At 50.3% G+C, this 21,421-nt stretch overlaps 1 protein-coding gene across 5 annotated transcripts in view; it reads right to left on the reverse strand.

The window, feature by feature from the left end:
- Positions 1–21,421, reverse strand: part of MED24 (mediator complex subunit 24) — a 598,903-nt gene that overhangs the window by 383,908 nt on the left and 193,574 nt on the right. For all 5 annotated transcript variants that reach the window (XM_069634774.1, XM_069634779.1, XM_069634777.1 and 2 more), the window contains exon 9: positions 1,674–1,824. In XM_069634774.1, coding sequence (XP_069490875.1) covers positions 1,674–1,824 — 151 coding nt within the window. The remainder of the gene's footprint in view (positions 1–1,673; positions 1,825–21,421) is intronic.

Consider the following 21,421-nt stretch of genomic DNA (forward strand, 5'->3'; position numbering starts at 1 on the left):
CTGGTGATGCAATCCAGAAGGAGGGTCAGGTTGACCTTCGAGTTTTTTCTAGTCTTTTCAAAAAGTTTAACACAAGTACCAGTGGCTAAGTTAAAGGCTTGGGGAAGGGAACCGTGAGACTTCAGTAACTGCAAGTATTATCTTGAGAACAAAGTCTCAAGAATCTTTTATTTATTTTTTTAAACTGTGTTCCTTGAACCTTGGGGTAGAGAACCCCAAGGATTGTGTGGAACTGTATTGCCTTGAACGTGAGAACAGTACTTTTTATACAGTTGTAGAATCTTCTTGGGGAAGGGGAGCAGAAAAGGAAGCTAAGAGCTGGAAGAAGCTCAGAACTTTGTATTAATCACCATTTCTTTGATTATTGACATCCCTACACATTGTTTAGCTTTAGTTGTGAGGGTAAGGATAGGATTTGGACACAGACAGACTTTTAAATCTAACTCTTTGACTCGCGACTTTCCTTAGTTTGTTTCCAGTAGGGAAAGGCCACGGGCAAGTTAAGCCTACTACCATCCTGGCCTTTGATTTAATAAAGTATTTTAGTTTGAACTTTCAATCTGTTGTCTGCGTCATGCGTCATGATGCCTTCACATTACCATAGTGAAAATTCAAATTGGAAACTTAGCTGGAAGGCTCAACAATTGTCCTTATGGTTTGTCTCAAGATTGGGTTATTTAATATATTATGTTTGCATGTACAAGAACATGTGGGTGAACCAGGAAGTTAGTTATTGCAATTAACAGGTGCTGAAGAAAGTGGGGACAACATGTAGGCAACATGACCATCCTATTTATTGAAACAAATGCACCTTAAGCCAAAGTTGTTTGTAAATGTGATTATTTCTAGTTAAACGTGCAGTGCAATTGTTATTGAAATATTGTAATTGAACCGAACTGCATTCAGACTGGGGTGAAAATTGATGAGAGGCGGAGTTCATTGGCATATTGCCCGAACTAGCTGACCAGAACTTATTAATAAAGTTAGATGAGATGCACTGAAATACATATGTCTACCTTAAATGGTTTACTGTGTATTCTGTCACTTGGGCATTAACCTAGTAATGATTATAAAGCAACAAATAAAACAGCTAAGAATAAAATAAAAATGTAAGTACACAGTGTATTTAACAGAACAGTTAAGGCACCTATTTTTGTACTCCGAGATCCAAACTTATAGGGCTAGGAAGGCCTTCCATGTTCAAGACACACACTTGTTTTCATACTATCAGAGTATACATAGCCTCATTGTGGATTCTTATTGAAAATCTAAACCTAGGTCGCCATTTTAAAAGTACACATAACAAGCCTTTGTTTGCTGAATACAAAAAAGGCAACAGCAGTGTGTACCCATTTTCTAAAGCAGCACAAAGAGTTGCCACCATGGTGTGAGTGGCATTATAAGCCTAATATGGATACCTGCAATGGGAAAGACGGGAATGCCTTTCAAACATCGTGACCGGGGGCCTTAGGGACTCCCATAGACATTGACAGTGTAACATCTTCAGTAGGGCCTTGGATGGGATCTCCCTGGGGAAAAGGGGACTGCTGAACCAGTAGACAGAAGCACACATTCAGGGGTCTCACTGAGTCACAGATTAGGATTTCTGCCACCACCTACACCAAAGCTGCGGCAGGGGAAACAAATGGCATCCGACTCCCTCCCCAGGGTACCTGCATCCGTTTCACCATCATAAGTTGTTCCACCAACGGCTGTGTTTCGCCTGTAAGGTTCATGGTACCCTCTAGCAGCACAACTGCATGCACTGTAGGGAATTCTGTCTTGTTAAACTGTTCGGAGTGGACACAGAGCATGGTGGGGATGCTGAAGGAAAAAAACAATATTTAGTCAGTTTTCTGCAAAGAACAGTCTTCAGATTACACATAACACATAAGACTGTCAAACCAGTGCTACGCAACATTTTGTCTGTTGAGGGTATACATCACAAAGCTCTGAAATGCAGTAAATGGATTCCCACCCAATTCAGAAACCGCACTACACTTGTAAATCATGACATACTCTGATATGGGAGCTACCGATGATAAACATGCAGCCCCTTTCACCCATTAGAGGGATTCCTCAGACAGTAATACAATTAAGAAAAGACAAGTACCAGAAATAGCTTTCAAGTAAGTCTGTTGGTTACAATGAGTCTGTGTTGAAGGTCTTAACAAGCTTTTGGTGTATGCAGTATGCGTCTGAGAGAAAACCATGCACTAGTCTACCGACCAGGCATGAAAGTTAGTGTTACTATACCAGCAGAAGCAAAGCCAGATCTCACAGGTAGTCCTAAAACACTGCCACCGAGGCTCATTACGGCCTAATATGCTCTAGTTGAGTCTCTCTCAGGAAGCGCAGGATCTGTGGTGCTGGGCCGTCGCCCAGGGGATGTTCCTGGTACCCTTTCACGTGGCAAGAGTGAAGAACACTGTCGCCAACTCACTCAGCAGGGAGCTGCGCTCTTGCCACGAGTGGGAGCTTTGGCAGGACCAAGTAGATTTTCTATTCCGACGGTGGGGCAGTCCCCAGATCGATCGGTTTGCGATGGTGACGAACACCAAGTGCCGGAGGCTCCCCAGCAGGTTTCCCCAGCCGGGGAGCATGGGGGATGCATTCTCCTTCCACTGGGACAGACTGTTCCTCAATGCATTCCCACTGTTGCCGCTACTACTGAAACTCATCAGTCAACTCAGACGGTCCCGGTGCAGGATGATCCTCTTCGCACCGGCGTGGCCGAGGCAGATATGGTTCCCGGACCTTCTGGACATGTCAGCGTCCACACCAGTCAAGCTTCCGGGGGATGCGGATCTTCTCGCCAGGGAGGGAGGCACGATCCTGCATCACGACCCAGGATCGCTGAACCTGCAGGCCTGGCTCCTGCAGCACTAGAGTTCGGAGGCTACGATATCCAGGTGGACTGCAAGTGGGAGAGATCCAGGCCCTCTCCTGTAAACCGCCGTACCCGACATTCCACCAGACAAGGGTAGTGCTGAGGACGCACCCCTCCTTCATGCCCAAGGTGCCGTTGGACTTCCACCTCAACAAGCCCTTGGTGTTGCCAGTTTTCTTCCCGTCGCCTTCGTCGCCGGCTGAGAGGACTTTGCACTCACTGGATGTGGCTAGAGCGCTGAAGTTCTACGAGTTTCGGAAGACTTCACAGCTGTTTGTGAACTTTGGCCCTGTGAACCAAGGGAAGGCCATCTCCAAGGCTTCCATTTCCAGATGGCTCTCCGGCTGCATCATGCACTGTCATCGGTTGGCAAACCGACCGTTGCCTGGCTGTCCAAGAGCCCACTCGATCAGAGCGACCGCTGCTACTATGGCATTCATGTCTGGTGTGCCCCTGCTAGATATCTGTAGGGCAGTTACGTGGAGGTCGACGCACACCTTCAACGAAATTCTACTGCGTCGACCGGGATTCCAGGGAGGAGTCCAGAGTCGGCCAAGCAGTGCTGCGCAACCTGTTCGCTTGAAGGTGAGCCTGGTGAGGAGGTAAGAGATGCTTAATGTTGAGTTGTTGAAATGCTTAATGTTGAGCCTTGCCACCTCCCATGGTTGTGCATGTGTGTACTGCTATGTATTATTTTATTCATGAGCATGTGTATTTGTATTTTTATTGATTTATAAAGCGCCTTACACCAAAGCGCTGTACAAAGAACAACATGATACATAAAAACATGAACGATAAACTGTGGAAGCATAACAATATGAATCAATCAAACAACAAAACAATGGAAAGAGCAAATTAACTGAAAGGGGAGGGGGGAAAGGGAGAGGGACAGTTTGGGGGAGGAGTAAAGGGGGAGGAGGGCAAGAGGGGGAAAGGGAGGGAGGAAAAGGGGGGTAGAGGAGGGGAGGGAGAGAGTCAGGGAAAGAGAGAAGAAGGGGGAAGTAGAAGGGGATAGGGGATTCAAGGAGGAGGATGGAGAAGAATAGATTTCAGGGAAGTGCGGAATGAAGGGAAGGTGGGGGAAGAACGGATGGCAAGAGGAAGGGAGTTCCAGTGTAAAGGAGCTAAAAGCTGGAAGGAGCGAAAACGGGAGGAGGCACAGGGAGGAGGAGGTGAAGTAAGAAGGAAATGGTCAGCTGATCGGAGGGAACGGGAGGGAGAGTAGAAGGAGAGAAGGGAGGAGAGATAGGGGGGGCAAGAGCATGAAGAGTTTTGAAGACAAGACAGAGAAATTGAAATTTAAGTTGCGAGTGAAAAGGAAGCCAGCCAAGGTAGGAGAGAGAGGAAGAGATGGAATCACGAGAGGTAAGGAGACAAAGGGTGCGTACAGCAGAGTGGTAGATAGATTTAAGAGGGGCAAGATGAGAATTAGGGAGTCCACCCCATGCTGGAGAAGGAACAAGTTACTTACCTGTAACTGTTGTTCTCCAGCATGGATTCACACGCGAAACCTCCCTCCAACCCCTCTGCGGCTCTTCTCTTGGTCCTACTGCTATTTTACATGCTACCAAATCTGAAGATGGCTGCCAGAGGAGGGGCTTGTAGAGGGCAGTCATTGGCTGGGGGCAGTATGACCCAGAGACCAGTGATTGGTTATTAGTAGAAAGACAGTTCAGAAACAAAACTGATATTGTCTTTACCGAGGATTCCCAGCCTGACGACAGGGAATATTCATGAGCATGTGAATCCATGTCAGACCCCATGCAGGAGAATAATGATACATCTTCCTGACCTGTTGTCAACCCCAGAACTTTTTACTGGACCGGTAGATTATTTATACCTCTGTGAGTGGGAACCTTTTTCATCATTCACAGTCTTTTACTCTTTTTATGGGTGTCATTTTTAATACTCTTCATAGGGTCTTTTAAAAATTATCCTCTTTGACAACTTACTGGCAAATAAGGGCCTATTGTTGCTGGGTTGCCCTAGATGCCCCCCTTTTAACTTACTCTGGCTAACCATGCGAGAACTACAGTTCCTTAGAGTAGAAGAACTAGTTACTCTTACCTTGTAACGTTCTTTCGATGGGATGTTCCTCCGACGTATTCCTTATCTTAGATAGATAGATAGAAATCCTTCAGCTTTGCTGGCCTCGGAAAATTTTTTCGCCAGAGGGCGCTGCGCGTCGATGATCGCCGAGTCGATGACCCTCGACGGCCTCCGTGCCGACGTCGACGTCATCCTGCCTATAAAGGCCGCGCGCAGCGTCCGTTGCTCAGTTCCGTTTTGTAGTCCCCAGTAATGTTTTTGGATTAGACTAATCACCTTGAAGGAGCATAGGCTGCAAACCCACAGGAAGTCATACTGCGGGGATGGATGGGAGGGTCGATAAGGAATACGTCGGAGGAACATCCCATCGAAAGAACGTTACAAGGTAAGAGTAACTAGTTCTTCGAAGGGATTGTGTCCTCCGACGTATTCCTTATCTTAGATAGACTCCCATAGCAGTGGTATTGTGACTGGAGGCGGGAGTAATAAAAGTTATGTTACCCTTCCAGAATGGACAGAGTGTAACACAGCCTTGCCGAATCTAGTTTCTTGACTAGAGGAGGAATCCAGGCTATAGAATTTGGTAAATGTATGTGCGGACGACCATGTGGCAGCCGCACATATATCTCGAATTGGCACCCCTCTTTGAAGGGCTGAGGATGTTGCGATACCCCTGGTAGAATGAGCCCTTAGATTTTGAGGAGGCTCCTTTCCTGCCAATTTGTAGCACTCCAGAATGGCTAAAATAATCCATCTGGAGATGGTTTGTTTTGTTATTGGAAGGCCCAACTTATGTCCTGCATAACCTACAAAGAGTTGGTCTGCTTGTCTGATCTTAGCCAATCTGCTGATATAGAAGCTCAAGGCTCGCTTAGGGTCCAGCCTGTGCAGTCTCTCTTCCTCCTTCCCCGGATGAGGAGGAGGGTAGAAAGAAGGTAATATAATCTTCTGAGTGATGTGAAACTCCGAGACTACCTTCGGGAGGAAGTTAGGCTTCACCTGAAGAACAACTTTGTCCTTGTAAAAGATTGTATGTGGAGGTTTACACGATAAGGCTTGCAACTCGCTAACCCTTCTAGCAGATGTCAATGCTATTAGCAAAACAGTTTTGAGGGTGAGAAGCTTCAATGAACAAGAGTGTAGTGGTTCAAAAGGGGCACCCTTTAGGAAGTTTAAAATTAGGTTTAAATCCCATAAGGGAACTTGAAAAGGTTTCGGGGGATAAACATTAGTTAATCCTTTTAGGTATTGTATTACCAATGGAATTTTGAAGTATGAAGGCTCCTCTGCAGTGCGCTTAAAGATTGATAGCGCTGCGAGATAGCCCTTAATTGTGCCAACCTGTAGGCCTGAATTAGCCAGGTAAAGTAAGAATGACAACACCATAGGTGTACCACAAGAAAAGGGTTCAATATTCTTTTCTCTGCACCAGCTGCAAAATTTGTTCCAACGGCAGCGGTATAGAGTTTTAGTTGCCGGCCTTCTGGCCGAAAGCAACACCTCCATAACATCATCCGGAAGGTCCCAATCCTTGTACCTCAACCTTTCAGACACCAAGCGTGAAGGTTGAGGGTCTTGATGGCTGGATGGAGAACCTGACCTTCCTTCTGCGAGAGAAGATCCTCTCTGTATGGCAGTCGAATTGGAGGGCAGATGGACATGTCTAGAAGGTCCGGGTACCACGTTCTCCTGGCCCAATCCGGGGCAATTAGGATCATGGTCTTCCGAAACCTTCTCAACCTCCTGATCATTTGAGGAATGACAGGGACCGGAGGGAACGCGTACAGAAGTGGGAACTCCCAGTCCACTACGAACGCATCTCCTAGAGCTCCTCTCGGGGGAAATTCCCTTGAGCAAAATCTGTCGCACTTCCTGTTGATACTGGTGGCGAACAGATCCACTTGAGGGGTTCCCCAAAGGGCGAAGATCTCTTGAAGGACTTCCTGAGCTATCTCCCACTCGTGAGAGACTGTGCTCTGCCTGCTCAGAGCGTCCGCTGTCAAGTTCTTCTCTCCGGCTAGGTGAATTGCCGATAGAGAGATTCCTTCCTGAATTGCCCAAAACCAGAGCTGCATCGCCTCTCTGCACAGTGGTAGTGAGCCTACGCCTCCTCTTTTGTTGAGGTAGTGCATGGCCACTGTATTGTCCGTCATTATTAGGACGTTTCTTCCCCGTACAGACGGCAGAAAAGCCTTCAGCGCTAGTCTGATGGCTCTCAGCTCCAACAGGTTGATATGTAGTCTGGACTCCGATGGAGACCAACGACCGCTGATGGTCAAGTCGTTGGCGTGAGCTCCCCACCCCGTGAGTGAGGCATCCGTGACTACTGTTATCTCCGGCCATGGTTGCCAAAACATTTCTCCTTTCAGGATGTTCTCCCGACAGGCCCACCACTGAAGGTCTCGGGCTACTTTGACCGGGATCCGAAGGAGATCTGTCATCCTTCCTGAGAACTGTGACCACTGAGTTCTCAGTGCCCACTGGAGGGATCTCATTCTCAGGCGAGCCTCCGGCACGAGGAATATGCAGGATGCCATGAGGCCTAGCAACCTCAGAAAGTCGTAGGCTGGGAGATATTGGGCATTCTGAAATCTGATGACCATCTGCAGAATATCTCGAGCCCTCACCTCTGGTGGCAAGGCTTTTCCCAGGGAAGTGTCCAGGACTGCTCCAATGAATTGGAGTCTCTGTGATGGTATCATCTGTGACTTCTTTAAATTGAGGGAGAAGCCCAGCTTGTGAAGGAAGTGGCAAACATAATCTAGTTGTCTCTGAGCCTGTTCCGAAGATACAGCTCTGATCAACCAATCGTCTAGGTAAGGGTAGACATGAATCCCTTCCCTCCTTAGACTTGCAGCCACAACCGACATTAGCTTGGTAAAGACCCTCGGGGCGGAGGTTAGCCCAAATGGCAGAACTCGAAATTGATAATGAGAGCTGCCAATTGCGAACCTCAGGTATCTCCTGTGCCTGGGATGGATCGGCACATGGAAATAAGCGTCCTGGAGGTCTAGAGATACCAACCAGTCCTGAAGCTGGAGGGCCTGAAGGATCTGAGAGAGAGTCACCATCTTGAACTTGTCCTTTCGGAGGAATTTGTTCAATTCCCGTAAGTCTAAGATGGGTCTCAGTCCTCCGTCCTTCTTCGGTATTATGAAGTAGGGGGAGTACCAACCCTTGTTCCTTTCCGCTACAGGTACCAGTTCTATGGCACCTTTCTCTAGCAGGTCTAAAACCTCCTGCAAGAGGAGCGGATCTGGAAGCTTCAAAGGGTTGTTCCCCGGTGGATGACTCTGAGGGATATGTAGGAAGGGCAGGCAGTAACCTTGGGCTACTGTCTCCAGAGCCCAAGCATCTGACGTAATAGCCTGCCATTCCGTCAGATGGTGAGTTAACCTGCCCCCTACTGGTGTTCTGTGAGGGGAGACCTCAGAGTGGTTTTGAAGCGGCTGATGCAGTTGCCGAAGGTAAAGTGGCTCCTGCTCCTGCGGGTGCGGCTTTCTTTCCCCTACCCCGTCCACCACGGGTAAATCTTCCTTGGCCTCTTTGAGCCGGTCGTCCCCTGCCCCTTCCATATGAGGAATAGTAACGAAAGGACCGTCCTCTCCACGATGATCCCGAAGGACGAAAGGTATTCTGACGGATAGCAGCTCCCAATGACTTGGCTGCTGCCTTGGACGTTTGCAGTTTCTCCAAACTGTCATCCGCCTTCTTTCCAAAGAGGGTAGAACCGTCAAAGGGCATATTCAAAAGCCTGGTCTGCACGTCAGAGGCAAAACCAGACTTCCTCAACCACGCATGCCTGCGGATTGTGGTACTTGCCGCCATGGCCCTGCTGATACTGTCAGCAGAATCTAGGCCAGTTTGTAGGGTCTCGCACATCGCATCTTTACCATCCCTGATGATGTTTAAAAATGCGTCCCTTTCCTCTCCTTCTTGGAGGCAGTCAGCCGCTGATGAAGCGCACTCCCAAAGGGTGTGGCTGAACCTAGCGAGCGTACAGGTCGCGTTAATAGACTTTAACGCCATGCTACAGGCAGAAAAAACCTTCTTAGCCATGGCATCATACTTTTTGTCATCCCTATCCTGCGGAGCAGTGGGGTATGCAGATGTGCTGCCTGATGAGGTTGCAGCCTGTACAACCAAGCTCTCAGGAGTAGGGTGTTTTGACAAATATTCAGGGTCAGAACTAGCCACCCTGTATTTTGTTGACAGTTTTTTATTTACTGCCGGGATAATTTCTGGCGTTTCCCAGTTTGTCAAAATCCTTCTCTGTAGAGCAGAGTGAAATGGAACCACAGGATCCTCCTGTGGGCCCTTGTCCAGTATGTCAGTGAGGTCATCCTGCTGAAAGGCAGGAGAAGGTGCAGACCAACCCATAAATTCTATGATTCTAGACATCAGAGCTCTATATGGAGTCTCCGCATGTTCTCCTGGGTCTGGTTTGATAAATTCTGCTTCAGGAGAAGTGTCCAAGCCACTAGCTTCCTGAAGTGCATCCTGAAGATTTTTTAATCTTCCTTCCTCAGAGGCGAAAGTCTCTGGCTCTGGTGATGTGGTCCTCTGTAAATCAATATCTTGGTCTGAATCCTCCCTTTCCTCAAAAATCGAGGTTAAAGGGGGATACATTGGTTTTTGGAATGGTATAAACCCCATTTCCAATGCAGAAGGAGCCATCATCACAGGCCTTGAAAACGTCGATGTCGTCGACACCGACGTGAAAGTACTCGAAGGCGCCGTGAAAAGCGTCGAGAAATGTGTACTAGGCCTCGAAGAACTCGAAAGGATCGGAGTCCTGCTCGAGAACGACGTCGACGTTCTCGGCGTCGAGTCGGAGGTCTTTTGTCTAACCGTTGGCTGTGGAGTAGCCGTGGTTCTTTCCTTCACCGGCGTCGATATCGGCGTCGACGTCGGCGTCGACTCGATCGACTGATGCGCCGATGAATCCTTCGACAACGGCGTCGATGGCGCCGACCTCTGTTTCGAAGGAGTTTTCGACGATGGCGTCGATGATGCTTTATCTCCCGATGGCTCGAGGCGCTTTCGGGTTGACTTTTCCGCCGGGTACTGCGACTCGCGGCGTTTAGATTTTTTGGGTTTTTTACCCGGGGTATCACCCTCAGCTGTCTTCGAGGGGGACGAGGCCGCTTTCTCGAAGACGCTTAGCATCTTTTTCCTGAATTCCTCCCACTCAGCTTGCGAGCTGCGTTTTGTGGGGCAATGAACTCTCTCAGGAGAACTCGACGAAGATGACGAAGGGGATCTCCTACGTCTCTTCTTCGAGTGTCTCGATGTCGACGAGTGGTGGGAGCCACTTCGTGATCTAGATCGAGAGTGTTTTTTATGGTGAGGAGACGAACGTCTCGACTCTACCGAAGAAGCTTTCGAGGAAGTTAAAGTTGACCTACCTCTCTCGAGCTTCCCCCTACGCTCCTTCAAGGCTTTCGCCGTCATGGAAAGGCATTCCTCACACTCCGAACTCTGGTGCGTGATTCCCAGACACCACAAACAGACCCTGTGAGGGTCCGTCAACGACATTTTCTTCCCGCAGTCTCGGCACTTTTTGAAACCGGACCGAGGGGTCGTCGGGTCGGAGGAGGATGCCATCGATATCGAGGTAAATAGTAGTTATTATATACGTTATCTTGACGAGAACTGAGCAACGGTGTTCCGAGGCACAACGAAGCGCGGAAAAACGGAACTGAGCAACGGACGCTGCGCGCGGCCTTTATAGGCAGGATGACGTCGACGTCGGCACGGAGGCCGTCGAGGGTCATCGACTCGGCGATCATCGACGCGCAGCGCCCTCTGGCGAAAAAATTTTCCGAGGCCAGCAAAGCTGAAGGATTTCTATCTATCTATCTAAGATAAGGAATACGTCGGAGGACACAATCCCTTCGAAAGGATCTTTGGATACATTTTATTAGGGGAAACCAGCACATGAGTGCTGGGGCAATACAATGTAGTTCCTTTCTCACTAAAACAAACTATTCTGTTACAGGTACAAGCTTACCTTTAATTGCTGGTGGCAGTGATACATTTTATTAATTTGGTGCACCTTTACTGCAGGCTGTTTGCACAGCCCAGTCTTGTTTTCTCACCATTTTAGTGTTCCTTGCTATTTCTTGTTCCTTCTCCTGACATGCAGGGTGGGAAATTCCTTTGTGTGATTGTTATCTTTGGCGGTGAAAGGGCTGGACTACTGCTGTTAGGCTGTGGCGAGTGAAGAGGAGTGGTGTGGTGCTTTCTAACTAATACCCACTGGAGAGGTGCGTGTGCCTTTAAGGGAGGAAGACCTGCTGACCCTTAAGAGGCTGCCTCTAGCACCCTTGTGGTGTAAGCCCTGCGGTGAAAGGGCTGGACTACTGCTGGACTACTGCTGTTAGGCTGTGGCGAGTGAAGAGGAGTGGTGTGGTGCTTTCTAACTAATACCCACTGGAGAGGTGCGTGTGCCTTTAAGGGAGGAAGACCTGCTGACCAGCTGACCCTTAAGAGGCCGCCTCTAGCACCCTTGTGGTGTAAGCCCTGCAGTGAAAGGGCTGGACTACTGCTGTTAGGCTGTTTGGCAAGTGGCGTTTGCGATTGCGCCACCAATCTATGGCCTCGCCAAAGTCCAGAACACGGGCGCAGAAAAAGCGCGTCCAACTTGGTGAAAAGGAGGAGTCCGCAGTACTGCGAATCGAACTTGTGAGAGGAAAGTAAGTCGATTTTACTCATGTACCTCCACCTCTGTGAGCGAAGATCATGATGAGGAGCGAACCGTCGGGGTTCCTAACATTATTTCCAATACCAACATTAACAACCATAATGAAACAAGAAGCCGAGCACACACATGCTCTAAGAGTAATCACCCGTCACAAAATCACGGGGGGGATGTCGGACTAAAAACAACCCTACCGTTGAACTGTGATGCTTGCGGTGAAATCAACCTACACACTCAAGGAATATCCCCCCCCCTTGAACTCAAGTCTCGTCGACGGGTTAAGCCCCCGCCGGAGACCAACACAAGCCGACAATCATCTGTGTAAACAGTACGAGCACTTACTCGGCGTGTCGACTGTCCGGAGTGGCTCGCGTACACGGCCGAGTCCTGGGGAGGTGGCGCTGGGCGTGGATGGAAAGTGTCCGGGGGTTGGATCTTTCCGAGAGCCCCATTGTGACGGGGGACGGTGCCGGAGACTGTGGCGGAGCGGGCGCGGCGTCTTCCACTGGCGTTGGGCCGCGCATGTTTGGACAGTGGAGGCCGAGTCCCTCCCTGTTTGGGAGTGCTGCCGCCTCCTCTGTCTTCGGGCGTTGTTGCGGCCAGAGCGGTGGAGGCCAACTCAGGGAGCACAGCCAGAGTCTGGGATAGTTGTGCAGGTCCAGGGTGGGGGCTCGATTGGAGCCGTTTTGGCATCCCAGATGGACCGGGAACCTGGGATGAACTCCGATGTGAATGTATTAGAGGAGCTGAATGATGATGTTTTTGGAGCCTCAAACGACACGATAAAGGATGCCTGTGTCCCAAACACAGCAGGCAAGAACCGTGTCACTTGATGAGCAGGTGATTCAAAAGCAATATGAGTGCCGTGAATCGTTAAATGTTGTGAATAACATCTTGCAAAGCACGACAGCAGTAAACAAAACATGTAATTGCAACTTAACTAACGGCAACAGTCGGCAAGAAGAGACAACACAAATACACAAAGCAGCCCTAAAAAGACAGGACTTAGAACTAACTGAACTAAACGAAGACATTTGGGCTAATGTTTGCTATAAACGTACAAAGCAGCCTGCAAGGGCCTCAAATGTGAGGTTAAGCGAGTCATTCTTGCAGGACATGCCATTCACCCAATTTAACTCACAAAAGAGAGCGGCTAACACTAAACGAACTGATCCAGAAATAACGCTTCTGAACATGCAAAATTCACAGTCCACTACTATGAACTCAACAGTGATCTGTCTGACTCGTCCTTTATTGAACGGCCGTTCCCGAAAATAAGGAGGGGTAGACGATTTAAACAAAAGAAAACTACGAAGTACACTTGTAGGAAAAGGAAGGTGGAGCCTAAGGAGTATGAACAAACAACGGGGATTCACGTTACAATATTATCTGCACTTGCCATTTCTATGGCACCTTTCATGAAGTTATACGAGAACCTAAACGATACAATGAAGGATTCCTCTACATTGTTGGCTCTATTGAACACCAAAGTAGCTCATCTGGAATAAATATGCAATCAATCCTCCAATAACATTAAGGATGTCCTAAAAGGCCTGGATGCCTCACTTAAATCTCTGGCCGTACAAAAGAGAAATGACTCCTTGGATAAAAAACTTTTGGCTGAAGTCGCCCAGGAAGCACTAGCCATATTTAAATACGAAGGTTTAAATCGTATTGGTCCACATCGTGAAAATGAATCAAATAGTGGTAACACTCTACAAAGAAACCCAACTTCACCTTCAACTGCGTGCCCCGAGCATCAGCCACTTATTATTGGAGGCTCGATGGCAGCATCTGTAAACGTAATAGAGAGGCCCACCCAAGGGGCTGAAGTTCGTGTGCTGTCAGATCAGGTCCAAGTGAGCGATCTTACTACTAGTAAAGATCGGGTACAAGCAAGTTCAGATCATGCAAAAATGGCGAGCGCCGTAACAAGCCCATACAATCGAGGAGTAAGTACCTCTCTCGGGAGCGAAAGAATTGACGACGTTTCATCTAACACAGCCTTCGAACAGGGACAAGCCTATAAGAGGCAGAGGGGCCTTGTCGATCAAACACCTTCTACGTCGACTATGGCCCCCCGACCTAACACTGTGGAAAATGTGCAGACAACCTGCAAAGGCACAGAGAAGCCGAATGTATTCTCGATCTTTGAAGGCACAGCAGGAAATTGCAAGAATCCAGTGGTAATTCATGACTAATCGACAAAGACGGTAAAAAAAATTGAAGAACCAACCGAGTAAGAGAAATAATAAAAACACGGGAGCACGGAAATTTTTGAGGAACATAAATTTCGTTCAAATTGTGACAAAAGACACAAATAAATCTAACCTGAAAGAAAATCGAAAAGGATCGGAGCCTGCAAAGGAAACTGTTCCTCTCCTTCCAGCGATCGCAGTAGACCAATTGTCTGCCGACATTTCTGAAGATCTTTTATGACGATACAGAAAAAGTGGAAATCACACAAGAACCAAAGAAGTGTGCTCAAATAACCTCTGCAGACAACGATGAGAGCATGCCTATGGTTTGCCCTGCCGAAACAGAGGGAGACTCCTCTGGAGCTCTGAGCTTGAGTGCACGCAACTCAGACCAGGCAAATTCAACAGAATTGGCGAGTATGGAACAAGTTACTTACCTGTAACTGTTGTTCTCCAGCATGGGTCTGGCATGGATTCACATGCTCATGAATATTCCCCGTCGTCAGGCTGGGAATCCTCGGTAAAGAAAAAACCAGTATCAGTTTCGTTTCTGATCTGTCTTTCGTAGTAATAACCAATCACTGGTCTCTGCGTCATACTGACCACAGCCAATGACTGCCCTCTACCTAAGCACCGCCTCTGGCAGCCATCTTCAGATTTGGAAGCACGTGAAGTGGCAGTATGACCAAGTGAAGAGCCGCAGAGGGGTAGGCGGGAGGGTTCGCATGTGAATCCATGCCAGACCCATGCTGGAGAACAACAGTTACAGGTAAGTAACTTGTTCCTTCTCCAGCATGGGGTCTGGCATGGATTCACATGCTCATGAATAAAGAATACATAGCAGTACACACATGCACAACCACGGGAGGTGGCAAAGGCTCAACATTAAGCATCACATCAACTCAACATTAAGCATCTTACCTCCTCACCAGGCTCACCTCAGGCGAACAGGTTGCGCAGCACTGCTTGGCCGACCCTGGACTCCTCCCTGGAATCCCGGTCGACGCAGTAGAATTTCGTGAAGGTGTGCGTCGACCTCCACGTAGCAGCCCTGCATATGTCCAGCAGGGGCACACCAGATAGGAACGCCGTGGTAGCTGCGATCGCTCTGGTGGAATGGGCTCTCGGACGGCCAGGCAGCGGTCGGTTTGCCAACCGGTGACAGCACATGATACAGCCGGAGAGCCATCTGGAGATGGAAGCCTTCGAGAGAGCCTTCCCCTGATTGACAGGTCCAAAGTTCACAAAGAGTTGTGACGTCTTCCGAAAACCCTTCGTGCGGTCCACGTAGAACTTCAGCGCTCTAGCTACATCCAGCGAGTGCAAAGTCCTCTCAGCCGGCGACGAAGGCGACGGGAAGAACACAGGTAACACCAAGGGTTCGTTGAGATGGAAGTCCGACGGTACCTTGGGCATGAAGGAGGGGTGCGTCCTGAGCACTACCCTCGTGTCGTGGAAAGTCAAGTACGGGGCCTTGCAGGAAAGGGCCTGGATCTCTCCCACTCGTCGTGCGGAGGTGATGGCCACAAGAAAAGCTGTTTTCCACGATAGAAACTTCAACGGGGCCGAGTGCAGAGGCTCGAACGGAGGTCCCATGAGCTTGGTCAGCACCACGTTGAGCTCCCAGGCCGGGGCCGGAGCCTTCACCGGCGGGAACGATCTGAACAGTCCCTTCATGAACTCTTTCACCAGACGATGAGACCACAAGGACGTCCGCCCCGTGGTTCTGGTGTATCGGGAGATCGCAGAAAGATGAATCTTGATGGACGCGTGTGCCAGACCAGCTTTGGCCAGCGTCAGCAGGTACAGCAGTACTTGGGGAGCCGTAATCCGTAGAGGGTTAATCTTCTGTGCGTGGCACCAGACAGAGAACCTCTTCCATTTGTGTCCGTAGCATTTAAGAGTCGAGGACGCCCTGGCCTTTGCAAGAACCTCTCTGCAATCGGCCGGTATGTCGTATCCTCCAAACTCTAGCGCTGCAGGAGCCAGGCCTGCAAGTTCAGCGACTTCGGGTCGTGGTGGAGGATGGCGCCTCCTTCCCTGGAGAGTAGATCCGCGTCCGCCGGCAGCTTGATCGGCGGGGACGCTGACAAGTCCAGAAGGTCCGGGAACCATATCTGCCTCGGCCACGCAGGTGCGACGAGGATCATCCTGCACCGTGACCTCTTGAGCTGGTTGACGAGCCGGATTAGCAGAGGCAAGGGAGGGAACGCGTAGAGGAACAGGCCCTCCCAGGGGAACGAGAAAGCATCGCCCATGCTCCTCGTCTGGGGAAACCTGCTGGCGAACCTCCGGCACTTGGTGTTCGTCGCCTTTGCGAACAGGTCGATCTGGGGTGTGCCCCACCGTCGGAAGAGGCGATCCACCAGATCCTGCCGTAGTTCCCACTCGTGGCACGAGCGCAGCTCCCTGCTGAGTGAGTCGGCGATGGTGTTTTTTATCCCTGCCAGATGAAACGGCACCAGAAAAATCCCTTGGGCGACGGCCCAATGCCACAGGTCCTGCGCCTCCTTGGACAGCGCTGGGGACCTGGTTCCGCCCTGTTTCCTGATGTAAAACATGGTGGTGGTGTTGTTGGTGAAGATCCTCACCACCTTGCCCTTGAGGGACGGAAGGAAGGACCTGAGGGCCCAAAACACTGCACGGAGCTCCAGGACGTTGATATGCAGGGACTTCTCCGTCGGGAGCCAGAGTCCCCTTGCGTGCAGATTTTCGATGTGCGCTCCCCACCCTTCCAGGGAGGCATCCGTGGTCACAGTCTCCTGGTGGGCTGGGGTCTGGAAGTCCATGCCCGCCGTCAGATGCGCGCGGGTGCCCCACCACCGTATCGCTCGTCGGAAGCTCTCGTCGAGCTTGATCCTTTCCTCGAAGCTGCCCGTCTGGATCCAGCGCGCATCCAGGAATTCTTGCAACGGGCGCATCCGGAGCCTGCACATGGGAATGAGGTAGATGCAGGAAGACATCATCCCGAGGAGGGACTTGATGGACCTCACTTTGGCCGCGTCGGCCACCAACATCCGTTGCACCTTGCCCAAGATGGTCCTGGTCCTCTCCTCCGACGGGGAGGCCAGAAGGGACACTGTGTCGAGCCTCGCTCCCAGAAACAGTGCGACTTGCGCGGGCACCAGGTGGGATTTGGCGTAGTTCACGGAGAATCCCAGGTCCGTGAGGAGTTGGACGGTCCTTGCCGTGTGGACCACGGCGAGCTCCCTCGTCTTGGCGCGGATGAGCCAGTCGTCCAGGTAGGGGTAGACGTGGATCCCCTCGCGGCGCAGCTGCGCCGCCACCGGTGCAAGGCACTTGGTGAATACCCTGGGTGCCGACCGTAGTCCGAAGGGAAGGGCTTTGAACTGGTAATGACGCCCTTGGACCACGAACCTGAGGAATTTTCGGTGCCCCTTTAGGATGGGAATGTGGAAGTAGGCATCCTCCAAATCCAACGACGATAGGAAGTCTCCTTCCTCCAGCTGACCCAGGACGTCCTGGAGGGTGACCATCCGGAACTTCTGCGCCTTGATGAACTTGTTCAGACGTCGCAGGTCTAGGATGGGGCGCCATCCTCCCGTCTTCTTCTTCACGAGGAAGTATCTCGAGTAGACTCCGGAGCCCCGAAGCCTCTTTGGGACGAGTTCGATGGCGCCCTTCCTGAGCATCGCCTTTACCTCCAGGAGAAGTTGAGGGACGTGAAGTTCTTTCCTGGCCACGGGGGGGGACGCGCGGGCACCTTCTTTGAAACTCGAGCGCGTGGCCCCGGGCCAGGGCGTCCAGCACCCAACGGTCGGTGGAGATGGACTCCCACACGCTGACGAAGCCCGCCAGCCGGCCTCCCACCGGGGTGCTTCGGTGGGGGCCCGACCCCACGGCCGGTTCAATCCTGCTTGGACGCGGCCTTGCCGCCTTGACCTCCTTGGCGACGACGGCGGGGTCCGCTAGACTTGCCTCGTCCTCTGTAGGCCTCTTGCGACGACGAGCGGGCCGCTTGACGGTAGGAAGCGAAACCGCCGCCGGAACCTTTGGAGGCGCCCTTGCCTCCGCTGCTCCGAAAGGGCGTCCGTCGTTGCTGCAGAACTCCAAGGGCCCGGGCCGTCTCAGTATCCGCCTTGATGGCCTGAAGGGAATCGTCCACTGTCTTCCCAAACAGGTTGTTCCCGTCGAAGGGCATGTCCAGGACTCTGGTCTGGACGTCCTGCCGGAAGTCCGTAGCTTTGAGCCATCCACGACGTCGAAGGCAAACGCCGTTGCCCAGCTGGCGGAACCCAGTGTCGGCGATGTCCGTCGCCACGGTGATGGCGTGGTCCGAGGCCACCTCACCTTCCTGCAGGATCTCCAGGGCCTCCGCCCTCTTGTCGTCAGGCAGAAAATCCAGCAGGGGAGCTATCTTGTACCAGAGCTCCCTGTCGTAGCGAGCCACGATAGCCAAGGTGTTGGCCGCTTTAATCGTCGTCGCTGCCGACGAGATGACTCTACGTCCCATAGCATCCAATTTCTTTCCCTCGCCGTCCGGCGGGGAAGTCGATGTGGAGGCCGCACCCCCCTCCCCGTTTTCTTCCTGGCTGCCGCGGAGACGACGGAATCCGGGGTAGGCTGCGCCCGGAGGCACAGGGGGGCCGTGTCCGGGACCCGGTACTTTTTCTCGTATCGGTCTCTTCTAGCTGGCGTCGTGGAAGGGTTCTTGAGGAGGGAAAGGCCCTCATCCCAAATGTCGTCCAACAGAGGCACTGCGAGGACCGTCTTCCTCTTGGCCTCGCGCCGCTGATAAAGGAAGCCTTCCTTTTTCTTCTCCTCAGGGCAGAGTTGGAAAAGCTCGGAAGCCCTGGAGATCATGGAGTGGAAAGATCCGATCTCGTCGGGCGGAGAAGCCCTGGCGGGAGGCGACGACGGAATATCCTCGTAGTATGCCTCGTCGTCCGTACCCGTCGCTGCCGTGTCAGTCCCCGTATCAACCCCTCGGGTGGACGGGGAGGAGGGCTGGACGGGGCGCGACGGTTGAAAAGGAGGTGGTGGATGGATCCTTCTTTTCTTGGTAGGGGGAACACCAGAAGGTCCCGGTTCTGGATCCCCCGACGGGAGAGGTTCCTCCGTCGGTAACGGTAGCCTCGTCCTTATCTCGGAGCATAAGGACTGTATGGCCAACAAAATGGCCGCCGAGTTGTCTTGCGGCGCTGGCAGAGGGGAATCCGACGGGCGAGCAGGGGCACTAGCAGAAGTATGGCTTCAAACAACAAAGCCGCCAACAACAAAAAAGCAAACGTGACTTCTCCAAACAGCCTACTGGAACGAATCGAATCACGAGTGAACTCCCACGGAAGAGACGGTGGCAAGACCAAAAGAGAGAACGACCTCGATTTGGCTTTTAAGGTGATGGTTGAAAGGCTCGACTCAAAGGACAAGTTGATCTTAAACCGTGCAACCATCATCGGGCTATTCGACTTGATTCCTAGTTTGCGTGCCATCACGTCCAGGGATCTAAAGATCGTTGAATTTCCTAATGAGAATCGGAATGATAAAGTAATCCTTCATGTATCTTCTTCATTGATAGCCAACACAATCATTGAAGCAAACGTTGCGCTATTTTCGTTGGGATTTGAAGTCTACTCATTAGGAACACTCAGCTCAAACCACCAGGCTTCGGATGCCCGAGACAATGAAGAGATGCTAAGCGGCTGGCAACAGAGCACTGTGCTGCACTCTATGAACAAAAATGAGTTTCTCAGATCTAAAAGTATCAATGTAAGATCCACGGACGAGGTTCAGCCCCCGTGCCTGTCATGGGTAGGCACCCAGATAGAAGACAAAACATCTAATTCTATGATGTATAACGATACGAGTGGATCTGTGGAACCCAAAACGGAGATCAGAATCACCATAAGTGGAACCCAAGGCCAGCAATTGCCGATAGCTGAAGCACTTTGTTGTACTAGCACTGCTGAGGTGAACAACGACTGGGCCTGGTTGGCAGCCTCGCTTAACACGAAAGATCGTCAATAATGCCAGGAAAAGATAACCTTAAATAGGTGCCTAGTGGCATCTTGGAACACGCGTGGATTTTTACATCTTTTCAATACGAACTGGTTGGACGGCCTGTCGGTCATTTGCTTGCAAGAAATTTGGCTTTCTGAAATGCCACTTGTGATTAATTACGAAGTGGCTCTGAATCCAGCCATAAAACTGTTAAAAGGTTGTCCAATGGCGGGTTTGTTAACTCTAGTAAACAGGGCCTCGGGCTTTAGGATTTCTAAGTCCAACAATCACTCCCCATTTATCCAGGAAACGACAATTACCAAGAAGAAACTGGGCCCCGGGTATGACGAGGAAATAACATTTCTAAACGTTTATTGGAATCACCAGAAGGCAGGTAAACAGGTCTTCATAGAGAAAATCGCTGACATTTTGGATGTTCTGTATGAAGGGAAGCCAAGGGCCAAGATACTGATATGTGGGGACTTAAACATTGATTTCTTTAAACTTATCACCGCAGATAAAAAAGTGCTAGCTAATGAGTGGCTCGAGGAAATGGAATAAGACAATTGCAAATGCTGAATGGGAATACAACCGGAGATATGCCACCTGCCGCGACGTGGCAGCGTGCAGATTCAGCCTCTACGATTGACTATGTCTTTGTGTCAACTGATTTGCATGCCCGTATAAATTCCTTTGTGATCAAGAAGCAAACAACTAGCGACCATAATATGCTTATAACGCATCTTAATACATCATTAGAGGAAGGTCAACCGAGGTGGCAGCATAATATCTCCGTCGCGACAAATAGGGTGAGACGCCGCTTAGAAGAACAAGAGGTTGCCCAGTTAGCAACAGCTTATTGTCAGGATTCCACACAATTAGAATGTGACCAACTATTGTTTCAATTTAAGACCAAGAACGCAGGGTCGAAGAATACAATCTTGGTTCGAAAACACTGGTTTGACCCCGAAATTCAGAAACAAAAACGGCTGCTGCGACAGAACATTCGACAGGCCCAGTCATTGGAAATGATTACTAGGAAAACACAAATAAGAGCTGCTAAACAGTCCTATAAAAATTGGTTGAAGAGCCACATGCATCTAACACTTCAAAACGAGGCTGAGACAATGTTATCCATATTAAGGAACAAAAATACAAGCAAGTTTTGGAGGATTATGAACGACATGCAGGCGCCACAAAAACCGTTACAAACATGTTTGGTGTCTGAAACGGAATGGACTGCTCATTTCGAGGAGCTATACAGGGGCAACAAAACCATGGGTGAAGAGTTCAAACAATCATTCTCACCCCGAATCATCACTTACTGTAAAGATGACATCGTAGCAATAATTAAAAGGGCCAATAACTCAAGAGCACCGGGCCCAGATGGCTTAACGAACTTCACTTTGAAACAGCATCCCGAGATTTGGGCAGAGATATGTGTAGCTTTATTCGAAAGAATAAATATCGCAGGTAAATCCCCCAAATCATGGAAAACGGCGATCATAATACCAATTTATAAAAAAGGGGACAGATCAAATCCAAAAAACTATCGACCAGTGGCATTATTAGATGTCCTGGGCAAGGTTTACGCTACCACACTCCAACAGAAGTTGGTTC

Source organism: Ambystoma mexicanum, chromosome 13, assembly GCF_040938575.1.
Source record: "Ambystoma mexicanum isolate Mex_15411 chromosome 13, UKY_AmexF1_1, whole genome shotgun sequence".
NCBI classification, from domain to species: Eukaryota; Metazoa; Chordata; class Amphibia; order Caudata; family Ambystomatidae; genus Ambystoma; species Ambystoma mexicanum.